We start from the raw sequence: 22,230 nt of genomic DNA, 5'->3' as shown, positions 1-22,230 counted from the left end.
AACCCCAAACTACTTTTAACAAAATGTACTAAGCCTTTTCTAAACTTATTTTGTGTGATCAAATATAAAGTTATTCAGTTTCAAAAAGTAAATTATGAAATGTTATATCTAAGAGAAACAAAAAGTGTTGTTGGTTATGAAATAAAATATAGAAGTGATTGAGTAAAACAACAGATCAAACCATGTTAAAAAGTTTTTATTTCAAATGTATAATGCAGATAACAGACTACTAAGCCACACAGTACAGATTAAATTCCTACCTTATAAAATCTTGTTCTGTTGTAATCATGTATGTTTTAACATCTACAATTTTTCTTAGGAGCAGGTTTTTTTTGTTTTTTTCCAGCATAAACTAAACTAACCACCCAATTTTAGGTTGTTCTCCTTCTTGAACAAATTAAAAAGGATCTCTTTCCAAATGCTAATTACACAAACATGGAACATCTGAAGAGTAAGTAGTATAGCAATGTGGACTTCAAACTACAGCACAGTGCTGATATACCCCTTTAAAGCTGCTGAGCAATAGTGTATGATGATTTACCATAACTGTACTAAAAGAACTGGATATTTTTTAATCCACACAATATTTTGTACAATTATACACATTAAACTATGGGACAAATGTCTTGGTTTAAATTTAAATTACTGTGTATTACATCACTGAGAAAGTAACCAGTTCTGTGTCAATTTCAGACTGGAGCTGCACATTGTAACAAGTTTAACGTAGTATTACAGGAAGGTGAAATTGCATTTCCAAAAGTAGGCATTCTCGAGCTATTTAGCTGTCAGTCAGGCAAAGGATTTACAGTAAAATATGAAACTGTGTTAAAAACATTTTACAAAATGAATATGTGTGAACTGAGTCTGTTCACAACCTGTACCTACTGAATTAAAACAAATGTTTGATGTAAAGATTTTCTTTTCAACAATTAATGGAAAAAAATTAAACAATATTTAATAAGCAAAGGTAAAATTATATAAAAACAATCTTTACAACTAATATATGTAGTATTTTCTTCAATTAAAATATTAAAAACAGATTTCTCAGTTACAACACTTTTAAGCAATGATATTAAACTCCAATGACTTTACTTCTCTTTGTCAGTGTCAGGGAGATCTGAAACAAACAAGCTTATCCTAATAAAAGAGTATATCAGATCCAAGAAATTAATATTTAAATACAGCTACAGACCATTAAAAGAAATCAAGATTAGTTTCTGAATTTACAAAACAAAACAAACTTGGCACTTAAATATTAACCTAAGTTTGTTATTTTCAGTTACTATAGCAAAACTGTTTAAACAGTTTCTTAAATCTTCAATAAAGATAGATGGTTACATGAAACAAATTTCACCATAATGTAAACCCAACATGAATTTCTAAAACACGTTCATGTTAACAAAAAAAAATATAGCAAATGCATTACATTTCAAAGAAGGTAAAGAATAGCAAAAAAGAGTCATCCTATGAAGGAAAGGAATAGGGCGTGAATTACACAGCAACAGCTCCTTTGTAGAATCCTAGTCTGTGGATAATAAATATCCAATACAGCTTACACTGATTGATAACCTTTTTGGCGACTACGACGACGACCCACTAAGTAGGCGATAAGAACGATCAGAACAAGACCAGCAAGAGCACATCCAACAGCAATTGGTACAATGTCACTGACTTTGTCATCAGTTTTACAGTGGTATTCTACAAAAAGAATTATTACACTTATTTACTCGCATCTTAAAACTAAAAATAAGAAAATTTGGATAAGTTTCTGCAAATATTTAAATGTTTTATACATTCAAAATCTTAAAAAAAAAAACTCATAAAAGGAAATTGTGAAGCTTTCATTGTGCATTCCACTAATACTACATATATTCATAAATCAAAAGCTTATCCTATTAGTAAATATTTTTTTTAAATATAAGGAGCTGTATACGATGAAAGTAATTACTGAAATGGTGCTCTAAAAACTGAGTTATAATCTTCTATCAAAATAAAATTATTTTTAGTTTTCTTTTATGTAAAGAAAGAAAAATAACGTTTTTGCATACAAGGTAACCTACATAGTGATTGGTTTTTATATTTTAACAATTTTGAAACATGTTATGTAAAAGTGTGAACTTTACAGTAGTGGCTTTAAGGAAAAGATAGTTATACAATGAAAAAAAACTGCTTCATCTAGTAAAGAATAAAATTAAAAATTAATCCTTTTGTGACAGGTCAAAGGCCATATCATTGCATTTGTTGACTTCCATTTAAAATTTATTGAGCTATTTTTATGAATTTATGCCAATTTTTGAATCAAACTGTAGATATTTCAAATTTAATATTTTATATACAAGTTAATTTCTTAATTTAAAATTAAATAATATAAGAACACACCTAAATATAGATTTTATTGTGTCATGAGGTATGTTGAATGCAGTACTGAAATTAGATGTTTCTGATGTCAAAATACTACATCTATAGTTTTGTACAAATTACTAATACTGACAAGTTAGAACACGAAATAAGAATCTTGAATCTTATTTATGCTGAGATGTGGCTTGTGTACACTTACTAAAATATATGACATATAAATAACCAATTGCTAGTTTGGCATGTCACCAGAATGGTTTTCTCAACAATTTCAATCTGTAAAAAGACTACCATGTTCTTTCAAACCAAGATTTCAAGGTAGGTAGGTTATTTCTTTAATCTGAAGTTTCATATTTTTTAGAGTTTAAATACATCTTAATAAATTATAATGGAATTTATGATATCAGTATAGTTATTTATGAATTTTTGTTTATTCAACTGTATATACAAAGCCTTAAAAAAAAAAAAAGTGATATTCTCAATGTACAAAATTTTGAAAGGCTTAGCAACTTGTGTTTAACAACAACCAAGCATTACAAGACTTAAGCTACTTAAGACTAAATTTGTATTTTCATATTATAGCACAAAAAAACAAAACAAATTATATTTCCTAATTTATGATAGTTACAAAGCTGGTCAAGCAACAGACACCATACAGTTAAAGTATAGAAAATAACAAAAAGTCTTACTGAAAACAAATGTTTGAAATGTATTTAGGAGGTTTTTTAGATTTTTGGGATGAATATTTTTTTAAAAATCATAACATGAAATCACTTTACACTCAAACTAGTAACAAAACAGACTATCTTCTCAAAAGAAATCTATTAAAAATGATTCCTTAAACAATTGTGTATAAAATATTTGTAATCATTATTAAGTCTTAAATTTTGTGAAGATACACATGCTGTATCAAAAGTTATAGTCCAAATACTTAATGCATAGATGAACTTGTGTATACTATACTGAGCTCATCACAAAAGGTTAAATAAAAATGTAAGTGAGAAAGGTGAAGTCAGGGAAATTGATGTGGGGGGGAAAGGAATTTTAATGGAAATAATTAATTATATTAAATCTCAATGCCATTTTATGTACAAAAAACAGGCAAAGAAACATCTGTACAGAGTTCTCATTGGGTATAATATTGCCTCTGACAGCTTATCAACCACATGGAAGTAAACATATGTAAAAGCCCTAATTAGTAGTTTGTTCAGTAGTCTCAAAAGGTCAACACAAGTGGTCACCAACAACCATAGACAAATAAAAGACAGTCTAGACTGGTAACAGCTACAAGCTGAGGGTCACATCTAGCACCCTTGAAGAAACTTAGAAACAATTAGTAGTGTTTTAATCCTATGTGCACAGATGGGAATGTTTCAAAGTGTGCCTGTCATTACCTTTTACACAATTCCATTAAAAATAGTATTATATATTTGATGTCAACTACTTATTTTATCTTACACAGTTGATAACAGCAATGGTACACAGTAAAGGAGGGAAAGTACAAAATACAATATACAGGGGTATACTCTATAGATATATATTTTAGAAGTTCTAGAGGTTATGCAGGTACAACATGCAAACCATGTGACAGACAAAAGAATTTTCAGTCCTCACATGAATATCATGTTATATAGAGTCAGAATCTGAATAACAAAGGTGTCATCAATTCACATAACTTTACAGTACATGATTTTATAAAATCTGATTTTGTGTACATTTCACTAAAAACTTGCTACATTTCATGTAGAAACATGTAGTAAATTTGGAAATGTAGTTAACACTTCCCTGTTAATAGATATCATTAGCAAAGGTTAATTCATGGTATGCATGTCTGAATGGACAATGACAGAAAATAGTTATATATCAGCCAGTCAAATTATCTGCAATCTGAATAAGACAACTTCAACTATGCAGAAATTATATACAGATTAATCCTTTAGTCAGGCTGTCTATCCAGAAGTCTATGAACAAGTAGACAAAAACTAAGTTCAGAAATGCAAGACAACTTTCAGTAGTAACAACTGACAACTACAGAAACAACCAAAAGCTATGTTACCACATTTTGTTTAAATAGATCTACAACTTTCTAGATTAGCTTCTATAAATGAGCTTCAGATTTATTGTTGACTTTCTCCAGACTAGAAAGAAATGCAAGTGGTAAATTATTTTTCAAATAACAAGCAAAATGTTGCTAAATCCATTGTTGAGATCAAGGTATCCACCACTTGACTTTTAAATTGCCTTATTATACATATTAGTTTGACAGTTTTACTTTTATAATTTAGTTAATTGTGTTATTTATGTTTAAAATTCATATTTCAACAGGTTTAATGATCAAGTTTTCTACTTGTCACTTTCCTGCTGAAGGCTTATGAAAATAGATAAGTGCAAAGATTTTGCAGGAAAAAAAAGAATCTTTTCTGATTGTAGCTTTTTATGGCTTCCAGGCACTAGTTTACATTTTGGCATAAATAAAAGAAAGAATTGAAAAGGAAAATAAAACATTAAAAATAAACTAAGTGAAAATGTAAAAAACTTGAAATCAAATGTATGACCCAAAGAAGATATTTGAAGATTTTGCAGAGATGAAAGATATAAACATTTCATAATTTTAAACATTTCATTGTACATTAATGATAATAGCTAGTTACCAAAATATTAGAAAAAATGAAAAGTACAATATAAACATTTACATCTAAAACCTTATGTTACTTTAGCAACTAAGAGAGAATATGCAAATAAAATATAAAAATTGAGATATTAAACAGTATTTTTATACTTCAAATCATTTTGTAGGTGAACTACATTTAGTCCACAAGCAAATTACCACATTAGATAACAAATTTTTATTATATAGATTTTTTTTCAAAACTGAAACTACATACTTTTCAGTTCTTGCTAAATTTCAAACATTTTTGGAATTAAATATAACAATAGCAGCATTAGGTCCTACAAATTTATGGAACCTGATAGGCATATGGTTAAGTTTTTCAAAGTATTGTGTACAGTAACTACATATTTGCACCCTCAAGTTATTTTTAGGTATGGAAGAATCTCAAAATGTAATTGATGTGAAATTAAGTATGCATCATTTAACCTTCCCATATCAACCTGGATATCAGTACCAAGCTCTAATGTCATTAAATTAACTTGACAAAAAGTATCATTTATGAGAGATTTTACATAAAAATAAGGAAAATTTATAATTTTAGTGTTTTACCTAAATTCTGTCATATATACTTTGTGAGTAAGCAGTAGCAAAATATATATTAATATTAAACATTATTACCTGAAGCAAATGTTGTGTCGTTTGTATTTGAACACTTGCAATTGTAAGTCAGAAACTTTCATTACTACTTTGCCATTTTCCAAAAGATTAATATCATCTTCTGATTTACACAAGTATGACCTTGCAGTAGGTGTCTTAAATCTGTTGATACCAGAGGCTACTGCTTTTTCCTTTTTACCTAATTTAGCAAAGAAGGTAGTTTATTACAAGCTTAAAATATGTAGTTACATGGTCTGCATTACCAGTTTTTAAAAGTTCAGATCATTATAGAAAATAAACAAAAACTTAACACTTGTATAACAAATAGTCTTTACTTTGCAACAGAAACCCAAATACTAATTAATTAATTAGTTACTTCTAAGTTGTAGTAAAATGCTCAATAGCAGTGTCATATTTGTTAAACTGTTGGACTTAAGGTTATATATTAAAAAACATACATCCTTATATATTAAATACATTAAATTCTGTCATCTTGCAACATGGTTGTTAATTGATAAGATTTGTCAATCTCATTGTAAATATTGAAAGTAGATTTCAGTTCACAAGAAAGTTTTGAAGATGCAAGACTTCTATCAAGATAATTTTAACACCCTATTACTTATTTCTAAACAAAACTATACAATTAATAAATAACTTTATAAAAGCATGTTTTCACATTGTTTATTTATAACTAAAAATTATTCACATTATTACATGTTACAATTTTAAAAAAATGTGTACAACCAAGTTTAGAATATTTAGAATAACCACCTTGAGAACATTGATAAATTCTTTACACAGAAAAAAGTTCTTACAGAAATACAAATTTAGATTTTAACATGTTAAACTGGAAGACTAATGCAAGAATTTTAAAAATCTGTTCTTAAAATAAATTGGGAAAATTCTCTAAAAGACAAGACTTTCTTTTTTTGTTGCAAAAGGATAGTCTTTTTTTTATTTTTAAGAACAAAATCCAAGGGCAACTTGTAGTTATTAGTAATAATAATAATAATAATAATACAAAGTTAATCACAAATCACTCTGATACATAAGTGAGTTTTTGTAATTGCAATTTATAACCAGCACTGTTCTTCCTCACTTAATATTTTCAAAGCATATTAATTAAATGACCATGAAATAAAAAAATAAATATATGCAGTAAATAACAAACCAGGTTCCTTGGCAGATGGGAAATTCTTTTCATCAAGTGTATATGTCAAGCTTACTTCTGACATCCAAGTGTAACCATTCTTCTGTTTGAAAAACATTTCTACAGAATTTGTACTAAAGTCAAGTGTAATGAGCTGAGTTTCATTCTTGTAACCACATGAACTTGAGTCACCCACAACTGCAGTATTTGGAATGTTTAGATATCCTGTTCCAGTCTGGAAAAAACCACAAAAAAACAATTTAACTGACACAGAGTACTTGAACAAAAAAGTTAATATTTTGAAAATATTAAAAACCAGGAAGCTGTATGATTGTATTTACAGAAACTACTTTTGTTTAACAGTTAACACACAAATCAATGACTAAAAAGAAAATGAAATTTTCAATGTGTTTTGATTGGCTATCTCATCTCCCTCTTTCATCCAAGTTCTATAAATGTAACTTTTAGTCTATTAGAACTATTTCACGTGTACATGATACTTTAACACATTTAATAAACAGTTATCTTACATTTATCTGTAATTTATATATAGTTTTCTAAGTCTTCTACCACTATACCCCTTTATTAACTTTGAGACTTAACATGATCAAATAGTTCCTCCAAACATTAAAAGCAATAGATTGCAAGTTTAAATTTACACTGGGTATAATATTCAACATTATACACCTTTATGTTAATGTTTTTTTTAAACAGGACTACATTAGTAATAAATTTTAATACAAAGATATTTCAAGTTTTCTTTGGAAAAATTGAAAGTTTCAAAAGTGAAATGTATGATGAAAGTTAACTTCAAATGAGTTTATTTAATATGTATTATTTGAGACAGTAGTTTAATACTTTATTGTACAAATTAATTTTTTGAAAAGGTATTTCTTTTCGTCTGTCCAGTATCTTTAAATGTTCACCTCTTGTAGCAAACTAACCACACACACATACAGAGAGAAATAACAAAATGAAAATAATATTACATACTGTATTATCCATTTTCATGTACTGAATCTCAAAATGTGCCAACATTTTCAGCAAAATACACACTGTTCCATTATCATTGGTAACATTCCAATTTTCAAATGAAGCAGGTTCTACTGTAGTAGTTGTTAATGGAGAGTCAGTTGTAGGAGGAAGAATCGTAGTGGTTGTATCTATTGTTGTTGTTGTTTCATTAGGACTCAATACAGAATAAAGTGAGACAATTGGTTCTTCTTCGCTGTGAACTGAAGAATGTTAAATAAAAAATTAAACTTTCTGTAGCAAATCCTAGTGCAAGCCATAATTTGTGTTTCCTGTATAAAACTCACAAAAATTTGACCTGTTCAGCTCCATTGTTAATATTTACAAATATGTCAGAAAACCAAAGCCAGAAAAGGTAATCAAAGGATAGTCTTAGCATGAAAGGAAAAACAACAGCCCCACAAAAAACCTACAAGTGGAAAAATTAAAACCTCAGTTAAGACTACCTACTTATTTCTCATACTAATGCAAAGTCATTAAATTACAGCTACAACTACCTACCTGATACAAGATCATAAAAATCTCAATTTTTTATCATTTCTTGAATAGCTAAAAGGATAAGTACATTTTACCAGTGTACATTTGATCACCCTTATTAGCTCCCAATTGAGATAACAGTACAGAAGGCAGTGCCTTATGTTCTTTAATTTATACATCCACATTTACGTTCAGACAAGTAATCCAAGTCTATTCAGTTACAAACAACAAAATAAGTTCACATACTTTTGAGAGATTCCATTCATAAAAACTGATTACATTACTGCAATTAATCTTGGATGTATTTAACTGAATTATGCTAAGAATACTAAGCCATTTTCTGATAAATTGCAAGTCCAATACATCTTTTGGCATAAATGTTACCAAAAATAACAACAATTATAAATGTAACCTTTTATTTTGAGAAATACTGCTTTGCCTTAGTTATAAAAACACAATGTCAAAAGGACTCGCAACTTAATCTATAGAGACAAAGGAAATATAACAAATGTTTGGTGTTCCATTAAATACATTGTCAAAAGCAGACACTTTCAAAAAGCTGCAACTATTACAATGGACCACTGATATGTATAGAATAAATTACACTTTTGAAATGACATAAGACATTAGTAAAACAATACCTAAAGATTAATTTTCAAAAAGTAATTTCTAGTACATTATGTTAGATGTATTTTTACAAGACCACATTTTATTTTTATTATATTTTAGACATTTATTGTAGTGCAAGGCTATAAATAATGGACTATTTTTTTGTGTTTGTAGTTGAGATGAAAACCTTGAAACTTTACATTATATGCTCTGAAATTTAATGAGCTGAACCACCTGGAGAATTTCATCAAATTCTCTAAGCTTGTTGTAGTAAATTTTATGTTTAAAATTTAACAATTCAGAAAATTCAAATCAACTATAACAATCAAATCCACTATTTCTATAGTTAAAAAAAATCTTTAGCATTGAGAGTAAACAATCCATGTTTTTTTATTAATCTCTTCAAAATGACGTAAAAATATTGCCTTGTAAGAAATAGTTAAACAAAACAATAAAAGAAATGATTGGTAAAGTTAACTTGATATAGGCAACAGTGATCCACTTAATGTAAGAAGAGGTTTTCCTAGCATAAGCTACTTTTACTAATCAATCCAGGCAAACAATGCAAGGTAATTTTTTCCCATTAAAAGGTTGTTTGTTTTGAATTTTACACAAAGCTACTCAAGGGTTACCTGTGATAGCCATCACTAATTTAACAGTGTAAGACTAGAGGGAAGGCAGCTAGTCATTACCACCCACTGCCAACTCTTGGCCTACTCTTATCAATGAATAGTTGGATTGACTGTCACATTATAATGGCCCCACAGCTGAAAGGGTGAGCATGTTTAGTATGATGGGGTTTGAACCTGTAACCCTCAGATTACGAGTCAAGTGCCTTAACCATCTGGCCATGCTAGGCCTCCACTAAAAGGAAAATTGTGCAATACAAGCCCAGGGGTTTATGTAAATGGCCTAATGCTATGGTTTTAATTCTATTTCACAATACCTAACTAAATCAAGAATACAGATGGTAAATATAAAAAATAACAAACACCTGGCATCTATTACCAATTCAAATTTTTCATCTCAAAATCCTAGCTGAAATGTGGGAATAGATCTGTACATGCATCTTTAAAAAAAAGAATCACTTCCAGTATCACTACACATAAGCTTTTTCATGATAAAAGCTGCATTTCATCATTATTTACTATGTTAGAAACAAAACAGTACCATGTACAAATAAAGCACCTACCTCCTATAAAACTGTTTAGCAAGAATGTCAAGAATATTCCAAATAAAAATTCTAGCTTCATATTTGTTAAAGCTTTCTTGTGAAAGACTGAAAAAGAAATTCAATCAATACTATGAAATTCACCTAATCAATTTAATTAATATAGCTAATAAATCAAGAGCACTTACCATTTCACTGACAGGCAAATAAAGGACAAAATACAAAACATTGACACATTATTACAGGTTTTAAAACCATGCCTAACATTTGTACCATTACCAGATACTAAATATACATTTTTTTTTACATGAAAAAAGAGGTCAAATAAAAATGGTGAACACGAAATATTATAATCATTTGGCAGACATTCCTTCCAAGGTTTTACACAAGTTCACACATTCACTTTGAAAGTTAAAAGGAAAAAATATTGGTAAAAAAACATGGGAAAGTATCTACACAAACTGATCAAGTTACACACATTATGCAGTGGCAACTTGTGCAGTTTGAGGTTACTCTTGAAATGGAAATTAAACCAGTCTTGTTTTATCAATTGATGTCAAAGCATTTACTGTTTTAAATGTATGCTTTAACTGCCTTGGCTGATTAACAATCAACCACATTTAATCACATGAAAATGAGCAAACACTTGCTAACAACAGGTGAAAAAAAAGGCAGGTATTAAACTGAAAAAAAGTCATTAATAGCTTAAAATATGGATGCATTCAGCCTTATTTTCATCTTCACCATTGCAGATTATTACAGGGGCTAAAGTACTCATTACACCAAAAGCTTACTGGGAGCAATGAAAGAGTATCTTCACAGAAATGTTCTGACTTGTACACTACTTTTACAAAAAATGTTGACAGTAAAACTTAAGTTTCACAAAATATAAACAATTTTTCATTTATCACATCAATAACTAAAACAATGGTACCTTCATAAAGGTAGTAAAAACTCAGCAAATTTACAATCATAAACATTGAGAAAACTACCTGAAACAAAGAAAAATGTAAAGGCCAAAAAGTCCATTACAACTTAAACAAAGTTAAAAACATGTATTTGCAATGAAGAGTTGGAGGTAATTACAGAAATACACAAACAATCTACATATAGAGGTAATGAACAAAAATAGAACACAGATGAACATATAAATGGTACGAAACACCAAGAAATGTGAAAGAAAAAGTTCTAGAATAAACCAGCATTTTATACATGTTTCATCTTGTGTTTAAGCTGTCATACATTTAATCAAGAAAGAAAATTGTTATGAATGTCCTTTATTACTACCCATAATTCAGACATTTTATCACCCCTTTATCAACCTTCCCAGGTTTTACACAAGTTCATACAGCCTCAAGAATGTTCATAGTGCCTTTAAGCAGACCCAGCCATGGCTGCAAATGATCCACCAGCCTCTATACCATGAAGATAACATTTTCTGACATTCACTTCAAAAACTAGGATCAATGTATTACTGAAAGATGAATTCCTACCTAACAAGTTCCTCAGAGAATGGCAAAAGATGCAGACCTAAACATGTACTTATCTCCATAATACTTCACTGTACCTGTTGTTCATTAAGTATAAAAGTATTATCCACACTGCCATAAAACAATTTGATTGTATTTAAACCATTTAAACCTTGACTCACTTACACAGAGCATATATCTCAAACTTTTCTTATTCCACTAGTTATATGATACCCAGTTCAACCATTAAGGTTTAGTTATACCATTTCAGAAGCAGTTTCTCAACCAGCTACAAATACAATGAAATCACTTTTCACTTGTACTTTCCTATTTTGAGATAACATTCACACCTGTATTTACAACAAAGTAAATATCAAGACTAATTAATTGATGTATTTTGTAAAGAACATACCCTAGGATACTCCTCTCTAATGGAGCTTATATTAGTAACCAAATTTTACATACCCTATTCAGATTATTGAATTCAGCTTCTACTAAAACATCAAAAATTTTTTCCAATTACTTGAATAGAGTATCCCTGACCATGCATTCAATGCTTTCATTTCTACAAACTTATCAGTGTTTTTTTGTTTTGGGTGTGGTACTTTCTAAATAGTTGGATGAGGTTTGTTCATGGTTAAAACACTGCTATGTGAATGTATGCTGGTGTAAATTTTTCTTTTTTTTAATGAATGGTTGATATTTCCATTGTTTGTCTTTTATGCCTCCTTCCTCAGTGTCTTACTTTTAGTACAAGATACACATGCAAAACAGTTTGAGGTTGTATTACATCTTAAGCAAGAATAAGATACCAAATGCCATACTATAAGAATAGGTGAAACATAATATGTTACATAGAGAAAATCAGATTAAGAATAAATTCTAAAATGTGGATAAAATTATAAAATTTAATTATTTATGAATTAAATATTCACAAGCAGAATATCAAGAAACAACAAAAACAACCAAGATTATAGGAACTTCAAAATAGAACTTGTAGTTAAATTTTGCTATAATATAAAGCCCAATATAAAAAAACAGAAATTATATCACTTTGTCACCACTAAAATAGAAAAAGATGTGAACAATTTAAAAAACTGACTACTGTAAGGAACAATCACAGGCAATTAGAAAAGTCAGTGTACAATTAATGTTTACTATACAAAAAACATGCCCATATTTTTTACAAATCTTCCAAAGATGTTCATATTGTTGCTTTCCTATATATATTGTATATTTCACAAAATTATTTATGATATAATTATTACAGAATGTGGTACATTTAGAGATATAGATGTAGATAAAATACTATTTAATAAATGGTAATAGAATCAAAACCATTTAATAAGTACAACCCAAATCAACATTTTAGGTACTATATTAACAAAAACCTGCATTAAAATTCTAAACTATTCCAGAAAACTTAGTTGTTCTCAGTGAAGTTGGCTTTCCTTTTATTAACAAAAGGAATGCAGAGGGCTAATAAATTTTTGAATAGAAATAATACTGTTTAAGCATGCATAAAACCACTGAAAGAAGAGAAAACTCCCAATGGTTGGAGTAGGTAGGTATTTCATGTTTATTGGCACAAAGCAACTAGGCTATCTGTGTCAAACAAGATGTAGTAAACTATAATGGTATATGGAAATGAGGGTAAAAATATGCAAAATTAAAACCTGCCAAGAAGACTGAAGCATTAAGTCCAAACTTGCTGTCAGTCACATGAAGTTGGCCTTTCCAGTCCTGGGTTCAGGTCAAAATAAAATTGTGTAAAATAAATCACGCTAAAACATTGTATAGTCCAATAAAAACCTTAAATTAAATTAAAAAGAACAATGGCTCTAAAAAATGTAAAAACATGAGTGAAGCAGCCAGTATCATTGGCTAATGTCAAGGGCAAACCCACCCTAAAAATATGTTTAAAATGGCGTCATCGTTCTTGATTGTAACGACAGCATGATATTTAAATATGTATGATTGTGACCTGAGTGCCACACAGACCACACATTGGTGCATCAGTACCACATAAAAGGAAGTGGCAAGTTAAAAAATTGTGACCAATGAATAGCCTAGCCAAAATAACTTCCTCCCTTTCATCTTTACAGAAACAAGATGGCCAAAGAGCTAAAGGCTTGACTTGAAAAAGCTTATTATTTCATTGCTCACTCCAAGTCAACTGACAACTGGTGTATAGTCAAGTTTTGATAACTGGACCATAGTCCATGTATGGAACAGGGATGGTGGTGATAGAGCCAGAGCAGATGGACTTTACTGCTCTGTCAGCTAGCTCATTTCCATGAATACCAACATGACCTGGTATCCAAATAAACTGGACAGAGATTGATGGTAGAGAGAGATAATGATAAGAATAGAATGGTAACCAACATGGAATAAAGTCAGGGCCAATAGACAGCTATGTGAATCAGTATAGATTGTACAATTCATATATTGCATAGCTTCAATATGATTCAGGGTAAGAGAAATGGCATACAATTTGGCAGTGAACACAGACTGTAGAGAGGATTCTGTGTGCTACAACTGAACTGTAACAAATCATGGCAGAACCTACAGAGTCACCTGATTTTGAATCAGCTGTATATGTGGAAATGGATGGATCTTTTGACAGATGTTCAGCATATAAAGAGCTATATTTATAATCAGGAGTACCAGCCTTCCTCAGATGACTCATAAATAGGTCACAACTGGGGATACTAATTAGCCATGGTGGAAGAGGCTGAACTGTTGGTACTGCTATGTTATTCAAATATATATCCAATTTTTCCGATTGTGCCCAAATACAAAGGCCAACAGGAACAATGGCAGATTTTCTATTATAGAAAAATGTGGCCCACTGAAGATGGAAAACACAACCCCAAGTAGGATGCTGTGGTAAAGATCAGAATTTGGAAGCATTCATAAGAGACAGTTGCAAATGGTAAATATACAGAGGGGGTTCATAGGACTCCACATACAAACTTTGGACTGGAGAAGTATGAAAGGCTCCAGTGCAAAGCCAAAGCCCCTGATGGTGGACAGGATCCAGCATTTTCAGTGCTGAGGTTCTGGCAGAACCATAAACCATAGTCAAATTTGGATCTGATAAGGGCTTGATAAATTTTAAGCATGGAGTATCGATCCACTCCCCGACAGGTGGAAGAGAGGACACAGAGAATGTTTAGTACTCTTATACATTTGACATGAAGTTGCTTGATATGGGAAATAAGGTTTCATTTACAGTAAAATATAAGACCTAAGACCTTTGCCTCAGGGACGACAGGAAGTACATCATCATCAATACGAAGTTTTGGATCTGGATGAATACCTCACTGGCAGCAGAAATGTATACAAACAGTTTTAGGAAGAGAAAGTTGAAAACCATTTGCTGTGGTCCACTTCAGTACATGATTGATAGCAGTTTATAGCTGCTGCTCAATAAACCTCATATTTGATGACTGGCTTGAGATGTGAAAGTCATCAATGAAAAGACCATTTGCAACTGTAGGGGGTAGCTGTCCACTGATGGCATTAATCTTTATAATGAAAAGTGTGACACTCAGGACATCCCTGAGGGACTCCAAGTTCCTGTGGAAAAAAAAACAGGGAAAGCATTAAGCCCAAATTGACCTGGAATTGACATTTCATTAAAGAATGCTCAATAAAAAGTGGCAAATTGCCACTTATCCTGAGTGAAGCTCCTGCAAGATGCCATATCTCCATGTTGTATCATAAGCTTTCTCTAAATCAAAAAAGTAGAAACAAGATGTTGTCACTTCAAAAAGGCTTCTCTGACTTACGTTTTATAAGGCAAATTAAGTGGTCTATTGTGGAGTGTTGTCTTCAGAACCCACACTGAGTGGGTGAGAGAAGGTTGTTGATTCAAGGAACCAAACAAGACGAGCATTAATCATCCTCTCTAAGGTATTATTGAGACAACTCAAATCAATGGAATGGTAATTTGAAGGAATCTTTGGATCCTTCCTAGATTTAAGAATAGGTAGTACAATAGCTTGGCACCAAGAATCAGGAAAGACATTCTCCTGCTTTATCCAGTTAAAGACAGCCAGGAGAAAGGTAGTGTAGCATCTTATGATGTATATCATCAGGTCCAACTGACATATTGTCAGACCAATGAAGCACAAGTTTGAGTTCCACCAGTGTAAGAGGCTGATTGCAGTCATAGGGATGATCAATCAAAAAGGAAAGAGGCAGATGTTCAACTTGTGTTTCAATAGCTAAGAGGGAAGGGGATGAGTTTGAAGAGCTAGATACATGAGAAAAACATTTACTAAATGTATTGGCAATGTTCTGAGCATCAGCAACTTGGCCATTGAATATTAAGAGAGGGAGCAGAAGTATACCATCCACTCACCTTCTGGACCTTGTCCCATATGACTTTTGAACTGGTGGTTGAAAAAATGCTGGGGGTATATTTAATCCAACATTCCTTCTGGCTTTGACATCTAGCTTACTGAGCCTGTGCATGAGCTTGCTGAAATGCAGTGCAGTTTTGTAAGTGTGGGATATCTATGAAATTTATCCAAAGCACGTTTCTGAGCTTTTCGTGATATAGAACAAATAGAATTCCACCAAGGGCAGGGATGCCGTAGGAAAGATGTCAAGGATTTGGGGATGCACTGATCAGCTGCTTGGACAATACAGTTAGTTACTGTTGCTACACAATCATCTATCAATGATTTACATAAGATGGCAGGATTAAGCTCCAAGACAGCAGTGAAAGAGGGCCAGTTGGCCTGGTCCAACTTCCACTGAGGCATTACCCCATGGATTGATGTCAACCTCCCAAAAAAAGCAAGTAAAAAGTGAAGGGGAGCAGACAGAAAGATCTGGAGCAGTAAATGACTGATTGGGTGCATGAAAATAAGTGTAAGAGCCAATATTGAAGAGAGACAGGTTGTGATTCAGGAGCATACAACCTATAGCACGACCCCTCACATCAATACTTTAACTATCCCAGAGGGGATTATGGCCATTAAGGTCACCCAAAATTAAAAAGGGGGTTGGCAGTTACTCAATGAAGGTAGCAAGGTCTGAGGAATGATAATTTTTTTCCAGGGATAAGGTACAGAGAGCAAACAGTGATGGTATGACCCAAGGAGACACGGATGACTACAGCCTCCAAGGGCGTATTCAATGACAAGAACCAGGTGTGCACATTTTGATCAATCAGCAGTGCTACTCCCCCATGTCCTTGTCCTACACATGACCTGTCATTTCAGTATAAGGAGCATTGTCAAATTTTGACTGTATTAGTAGGTTTTAAAAATGTTTCCTATAGAGAAAAACATTTGGGATGATAAAAGTCAATCAAATCCTTGATGTCATTCACATCTGACTGAAAACCCAGTTCCATTGGAATAGCATGGCCATTTTTATTTATTTTGGAGGAAAATATGGCATGGAGACCTTCTGCTTGAGACCACACTTTTTTTCTTTACTGGATGTGGGTTGGTTACTCTCTAGTGCTCTGGATCGAGTAGGCAGATCAGAGTTTGGAGACATACATTCCAGTGATTGAGGATGTGAATGGATGTGTTTAATTTTTGGGGTGGCAAAAGAGGAAGACGCCATGGAAACACCTGGGTTTGACCAAGGTGAGGTTGGGCAATGACTGGTAGACAGAGATAGAGGTAGATACTGATTCATTAAATTTGTTGATTTTGGAAGATACTAGATTAACTTGCATTGTTAAGAATTCAGTAGGAGGCATGGAAAGGTTCGTGTGGACTCCTACTGAAGTAGTGGAATGGATTACAGTAGCATATGTCCGAGATGGAATTGGGAATAGTAATTTCCGAGCCTCTGGGAAAGTAATATTATGAACTGTTTTGAGTAGTTGTACTTCTCTTCCACTCATTTATGGCAAGAAGTAAAATAGGAAGGATGTGGACCATTACAGTTAATACAATGCAGTTCTAGTTGGCATTCAAAAGCATCATGGTCTTTACCAGCACAATGGGCACATGTCAAGGAACCATGTAAGATGTTTTCAAATGACCAAACTATTAACAATGAAACCATCTAACAGAGTTAGGAATATAAGACTATACCTTACAATTCAGATATCTTTCCTTGATTGTTGTAGGAGAACGTGATGTTGTAAATGTTAATATTAGAACATTTGTTGGCTCTATAATCCTGTCTCTATGAGTAAAATTTCTATGCACAGCTGTAACACCTTGGCTGATGAAACCTGCGATGATCTCTGACCCTGGAATGGCCTCAAAATCCCTCTCAACTATAACTCCTCTGGAAGAATTCAATGTAGAATGAGGAGTAACCTCAATGGGTATATCCCCAATAGCCTTCGACTTCAAGAGGAGTTTGGAAAGTTGTGATGAAACTGTTTCCACTAAAATATCCCCAGACTGTAAGTATTTTTTACCGATTTAGGTAAGCCAGCAAGCCCTTCTAAACCCTTCTGAATAAAAAATGGAGATATCTGCCCTAAGGGGTTTTCAGTTAAAGAATGTATAAAAATCACAAGACAGATTCAAGTTGTGAGTTTGACCGTACAGAGTCATCAATGCGTTGTCGTTTTTCAGTAATCGGATTTTTCTCTATGCTGTCATTGTTTATTTGTTTGTTTCTTTTTATTTGAGGGGTATCCATACTAAAAGGTCACTGCAGTGATGCCAGGGTTTCATGAGCACTATACCCTAACACTAGTATCAGGCAATGTCCACTACACCTGTTGAGGACATCCTATGCTAGCACTCAGTTGACCCTAGCCCAAATGGACTAGCCAACTGATCTTGAGGGGGCCCATCCCAAGACTGCCTGTCTACAGGAATTCAAGGCAAAAGTGGTGTTTTGGAGTTGGACACCTCAACCATCAGGATCCTCTCCTCCCCTTCACAGGTCACCATGCATGGCAAACATGCAGGCTGATGTTTAGATCCCAGAAGAAGTAAACTGAAAGTACAGAACCTTCTCTGGGAGGTTCCCTCACCGTGTACAGGAATCCACATCAAAAGGCCTAATGTTGGTGTAGAGCTCTTGTGATATCTTACCTTAAAAACAGAGGTTGATAGAAGAATACAGGAAATTGCAACCATGATTATGAGCAGAATTTAAAAGATGTCATAACTATAAGGTGATGTTCTTAGAGTATGAAAACTTGAAAGCTACCATTTTGTAACTATTCTAATAAAGGATACTGGTAAGAATGCAAAGAAGAGGTAATCAAAATGGTTCCTAATATAAGCAGTGTTAAAGATAGTTATTACTGAAAAACAGAATTCAACTTCTGAAGCTAGTTGTGTGTTTGACTGAATGTTGAGGTTTAAACTAAACTTTCTAAAGTGATGGAAAATTTAGAGAAGATAAAGGGCAGTCCTACAAAATTAAGTTGTGAAAACTAGTAATCCTTACTGGAATAAGGAGAAAAAACAACAAAAATTGAAATGGTGCTGCTAGTAATTATGTTCAACACCTATTAAATACATCTTCTGGACAATCTAGTCTGGAAGTCTTATTTCAAACACTGCTTACTTCAGTGACTTAGATTAGCAATTCTTGAACATCAGTATACCATGAACCCCTATTGCATTTCAATTTTTTTTCATGGATCCATGTGTACCAATGTTTTTTGTTTGAGAAAAAGACTGTAAAAAATCAAATGCCTGAATTTATATACATTTGATTTTACAAATTATATTATAATCAGCAATTTTAGTTTTCACATATTTTTATGAAATTTGACATGATTCTCACACCTTAGTTTGAAAAATACTGATATACATGAAGGAATGGTCAACAAATTATTTAAACTTGCCAATGGCATTAAAGGTTTTAGGCATTGATGGCTGTGAAAAGGATGCTGCTGCTTTAGAAAAGGATGTAGATCATTTTGAGAGCTTGGCATATAAATGGCAGATGGGTTTTGATTATAATAATGCAAGGTAATGCATGGGAAGGAAGTATCTAAACTAGAATTATGAGTATACTTTTGTTGGGAATAACCTCAGCAGAGTTATGTAAGAAATGCAAAGATTTTGATATTCTATTTGATCAGCCTTTAGAAAAGTCATCTAACCAATATTCTGCTACCAGTACTAGGACAACAAGGATTTTAGTTTTCATCTACAGAAGTGCTGAATGCAAATAGTTATAATTTCCTTGTATGAGTCATTGATTAAGAGACATTTGGAGTAGTAAGTTCAGTCTTTGGTTGCTTATTTTAGAAAGGACACTTTGAAATGGTTCAGGAAAGGGTTAACCAGAATGATACATTATCAAAGTTATCATATGGATAATTTAAGATCTGAACTTATTTTTTCTTGAAGAAAGAAGACTCAGAAGGGATCTGATTGAGATGTAGAAGATCAGTAAGGGACTTGATAATGTTAATGCTTTTCTTTTTTTAAATAGTAAAAATAATAAGATAAGGGGACAAATTTTAGCAGGGTAGAAGTCAACTTTATCCAAGACAGCTTTAGTTTTCTAATGAGCTGGTTGGCCTTTGGAACAGAATGCCTTCAGATGTTGTAGATACATTTAAGAGTTTAAAGGAAAACTTGATAAATATATATATATATTTTTTGTATGATAAAAGTTGCTTTTAGTTTATACTTAGTTTAAACTTGGTGGATTGGATGGCCTAAATGATCTAAAAGTTCCCTTGTTGTCCCTTAGCATTATACTATTTAACTTGATTTGTTGATGCAAGAGTTCAAAAGAATGAAAAAGAGTGATCTTGACAAATTTAAAGTTTTGTCTCATCTATTCTAAAATATAGTAAAATTACTAATACAAAACATGACCAAAATACTGCACAATAGTAGCTTGGAATAGTTACAAGTTCTTCTGACAAATTTCAAAAACAGGTCAGTTTAAAATATTGAAAGTAAGATGCAGACCAACATCTTATTAGTTAAGGATATTTCATTTTCCTAAAATTTTACTGTGGTCACAAATTGAAAAATATATAAAGTATGTAACCACTAGTTCTGATACTTTTCAAAGAAAAGTATTCCAAGCCTACATAACTCAATTATTCTTTTTCCAAATGGTATACTGATCTAGTTGTTTACTGGTAAACTATTTCACTCTTTCAATATAATTTCTATAAACAGACATCAAAATTTAACATCAGTAATCCAAATACATTCCTATACTTAAATATAAAATCCAAGAATACGAAGACCAGAATGATAATACCATTTACCTCGTTAACACGTGGGTCATTCCTTCACACACAAATATATGCCAAGTATACACATGTATCAATTGTACATACTTATAATACTTATGACAATAAAGGAAATACATTAAATATTTCTATTAAAACTAATGCACCTCATTGTCATCAGGCACATACATTAAGAGTTACAATGTTTATTTATATGCATTAAACATCATTCATAGCACCAATAATCCTTTCATATAATCTATCCTGCTTCTGATCTTAAGTAATCTTTCCTAATACCTTAGCCTGATCACCTAATTTGGAAAAAAATTTAAACTGCTGCACAAGTTCTATACACCTTATTCACCATCTACTAATAGCATATTTAAAAACAAAACAAAAAACTGCAACAATCACCATTCTTTGTAATCTACTAAAGGTAAAAGAAAAAAATCTTTACAGCACAGATCCTCATTTTTAATTAAACAGCATAAAGATCTTCATTAAATTTCAGGTTTGAAGATTCTTCTCCAAAATTGTTTCCTTAGTGTAAACTTGTATGTAACAATGACAATATGTTTGTTTACCACTGGAGTCTGCAGTACAGGCCTGCAAGTTGTAATCTTCCTAGCCTTCTCTTAAAAGCTCCTCTTTAATATCTGGGATAACAAAGAAATTTTGACCCTCAGGAATTTCTTAAAACTGTAAAATCTAACGATCCCCTCTTTAAAATGTTTTCTAAAAGCTCTATAAATTTCACTTTTAAATTTCAAAATTACTTATGCCACTTTGCTAGTTCTGATACCATCAACTACTCTTAACATTTCAACTTTACAATATTAAATTAACAGTGTATGCTAATCGTTGCGTTAAGAAAAACGTCCGAAATAGTTTCGATATGATACTTAGCTTAAAACCTCAAATTGTTGTTGCAAGGTACCGAGTACTATTAGCACTACTAATAAAAAATTTAAATTGATTATTTGATCAGTTCTTCAAATATAAATATAACGTGAATTTACAACAACAAAAACGTAATTTATCCTAAAAGTTTGGTCATAAAATCAAACCTTAATATAATTTGCATTAAATAGTTGTAGTATAATGAACAACGTAAACAAATACCCAAACCTCACTTACACTGCATTAACCACTTACCAATTGTCCGCGTTTCTATCCGTAGATATGAAAGCTGTCGTCACGTGCTGCTTTTACATTCACTTAATTTCTCCCCATAAGAAGAGTAATTTCTACAAAATATAAAACGTTTGACGAAATTAGTAAATAAGTTTTTATTTGATTAATCTAAGAGAATGACTGAATAAATTAATATCTTAGATAATGCTAATTTCTTTTTAAAATAAAAGTAGCCTATTTTCAAATTAGATTGTAATAAGATATCTATTTGAATAGTTATACTCTCTGCCGCAACATCCATTACGATTACTTAACAGATGCAAGTTTAAATGTAGGTTTAAATTCGATACATGCAGTAATTACTTTACATCTTATAAATAATTAACCTCAAGGTAGGATCATACAATGTGTTAC

General features: G+C 31.7%; 1 protein-coding gene across 7 annotated transcripts; it reads right to left on the bottom strand.

The window, feature by feature from the left end:
- Positions 1-178: 178 nt before the first annotated feature.
- On the bottom strand, positions 179-21,908 carry LOC143232389 (lysosome-associated membrane glycoprotein 1-like). Of its 7 annotated transcripts, none has more exons than XM_076467758.1 (7): positions 21,838-21,861; positions 21,267-21,338; positions 10,084-10,170; positions 7,767-8,008; positions 6,795-7,008; positions 5,645-5,822; positions 179-1,698 (listed from the first exon to the last, which is right to left on the bottom strand). In XM_076467758.1, exons 3-7 carry the CDS (start codon positions 10,142-10,144, stop codon positions 1,686-1,688), a joined length of 708 nt encoding a protein of 235 aa, XP_076323873.1. In that variant the 5' UTR covers positions 10,145-10,170; positions 21,267-21,338; positions 21,838-21,861; the 3' UTR covers positions 179-1,685. The 7 variants fall into 7 exon arrangements, with proteins under 7 accessions (XP_076323873.1, XP_076323872.1, XP_076323874.1 ...); XM_076467757.1 differs by having other exon boundaries at positions 21,820-21,848; XM_076467759.1 differs by lacking the exon at positions 21,267-21,338 and having other exon boundaries at positions 21,838-21,908.
- Between the last annotated feature and the right edge of the window lie 322 nt (positions 21,909-22,230).

Source organism: Tachypleus tridentatus, chromosome 11 (genome assembly GCF_004210375.1).
Source record: "Tachypleus tridentatus isolate NWPU-2018 chromosome 11, ASM421037v1, whole genome shotgun sequence".
Taxonomy (NCBI): Eukaryota; Metazoa; Arthropoda; class Merostomata; order Xiphosura; family Limulidae; genus Tachypleus; species Tachypleus tridentatus.
The sequence above is the reverse complement of the archived record's forward strand: the minus strand, read 5'-3'. Positions and strand labels throughout refer to the sequence as shown.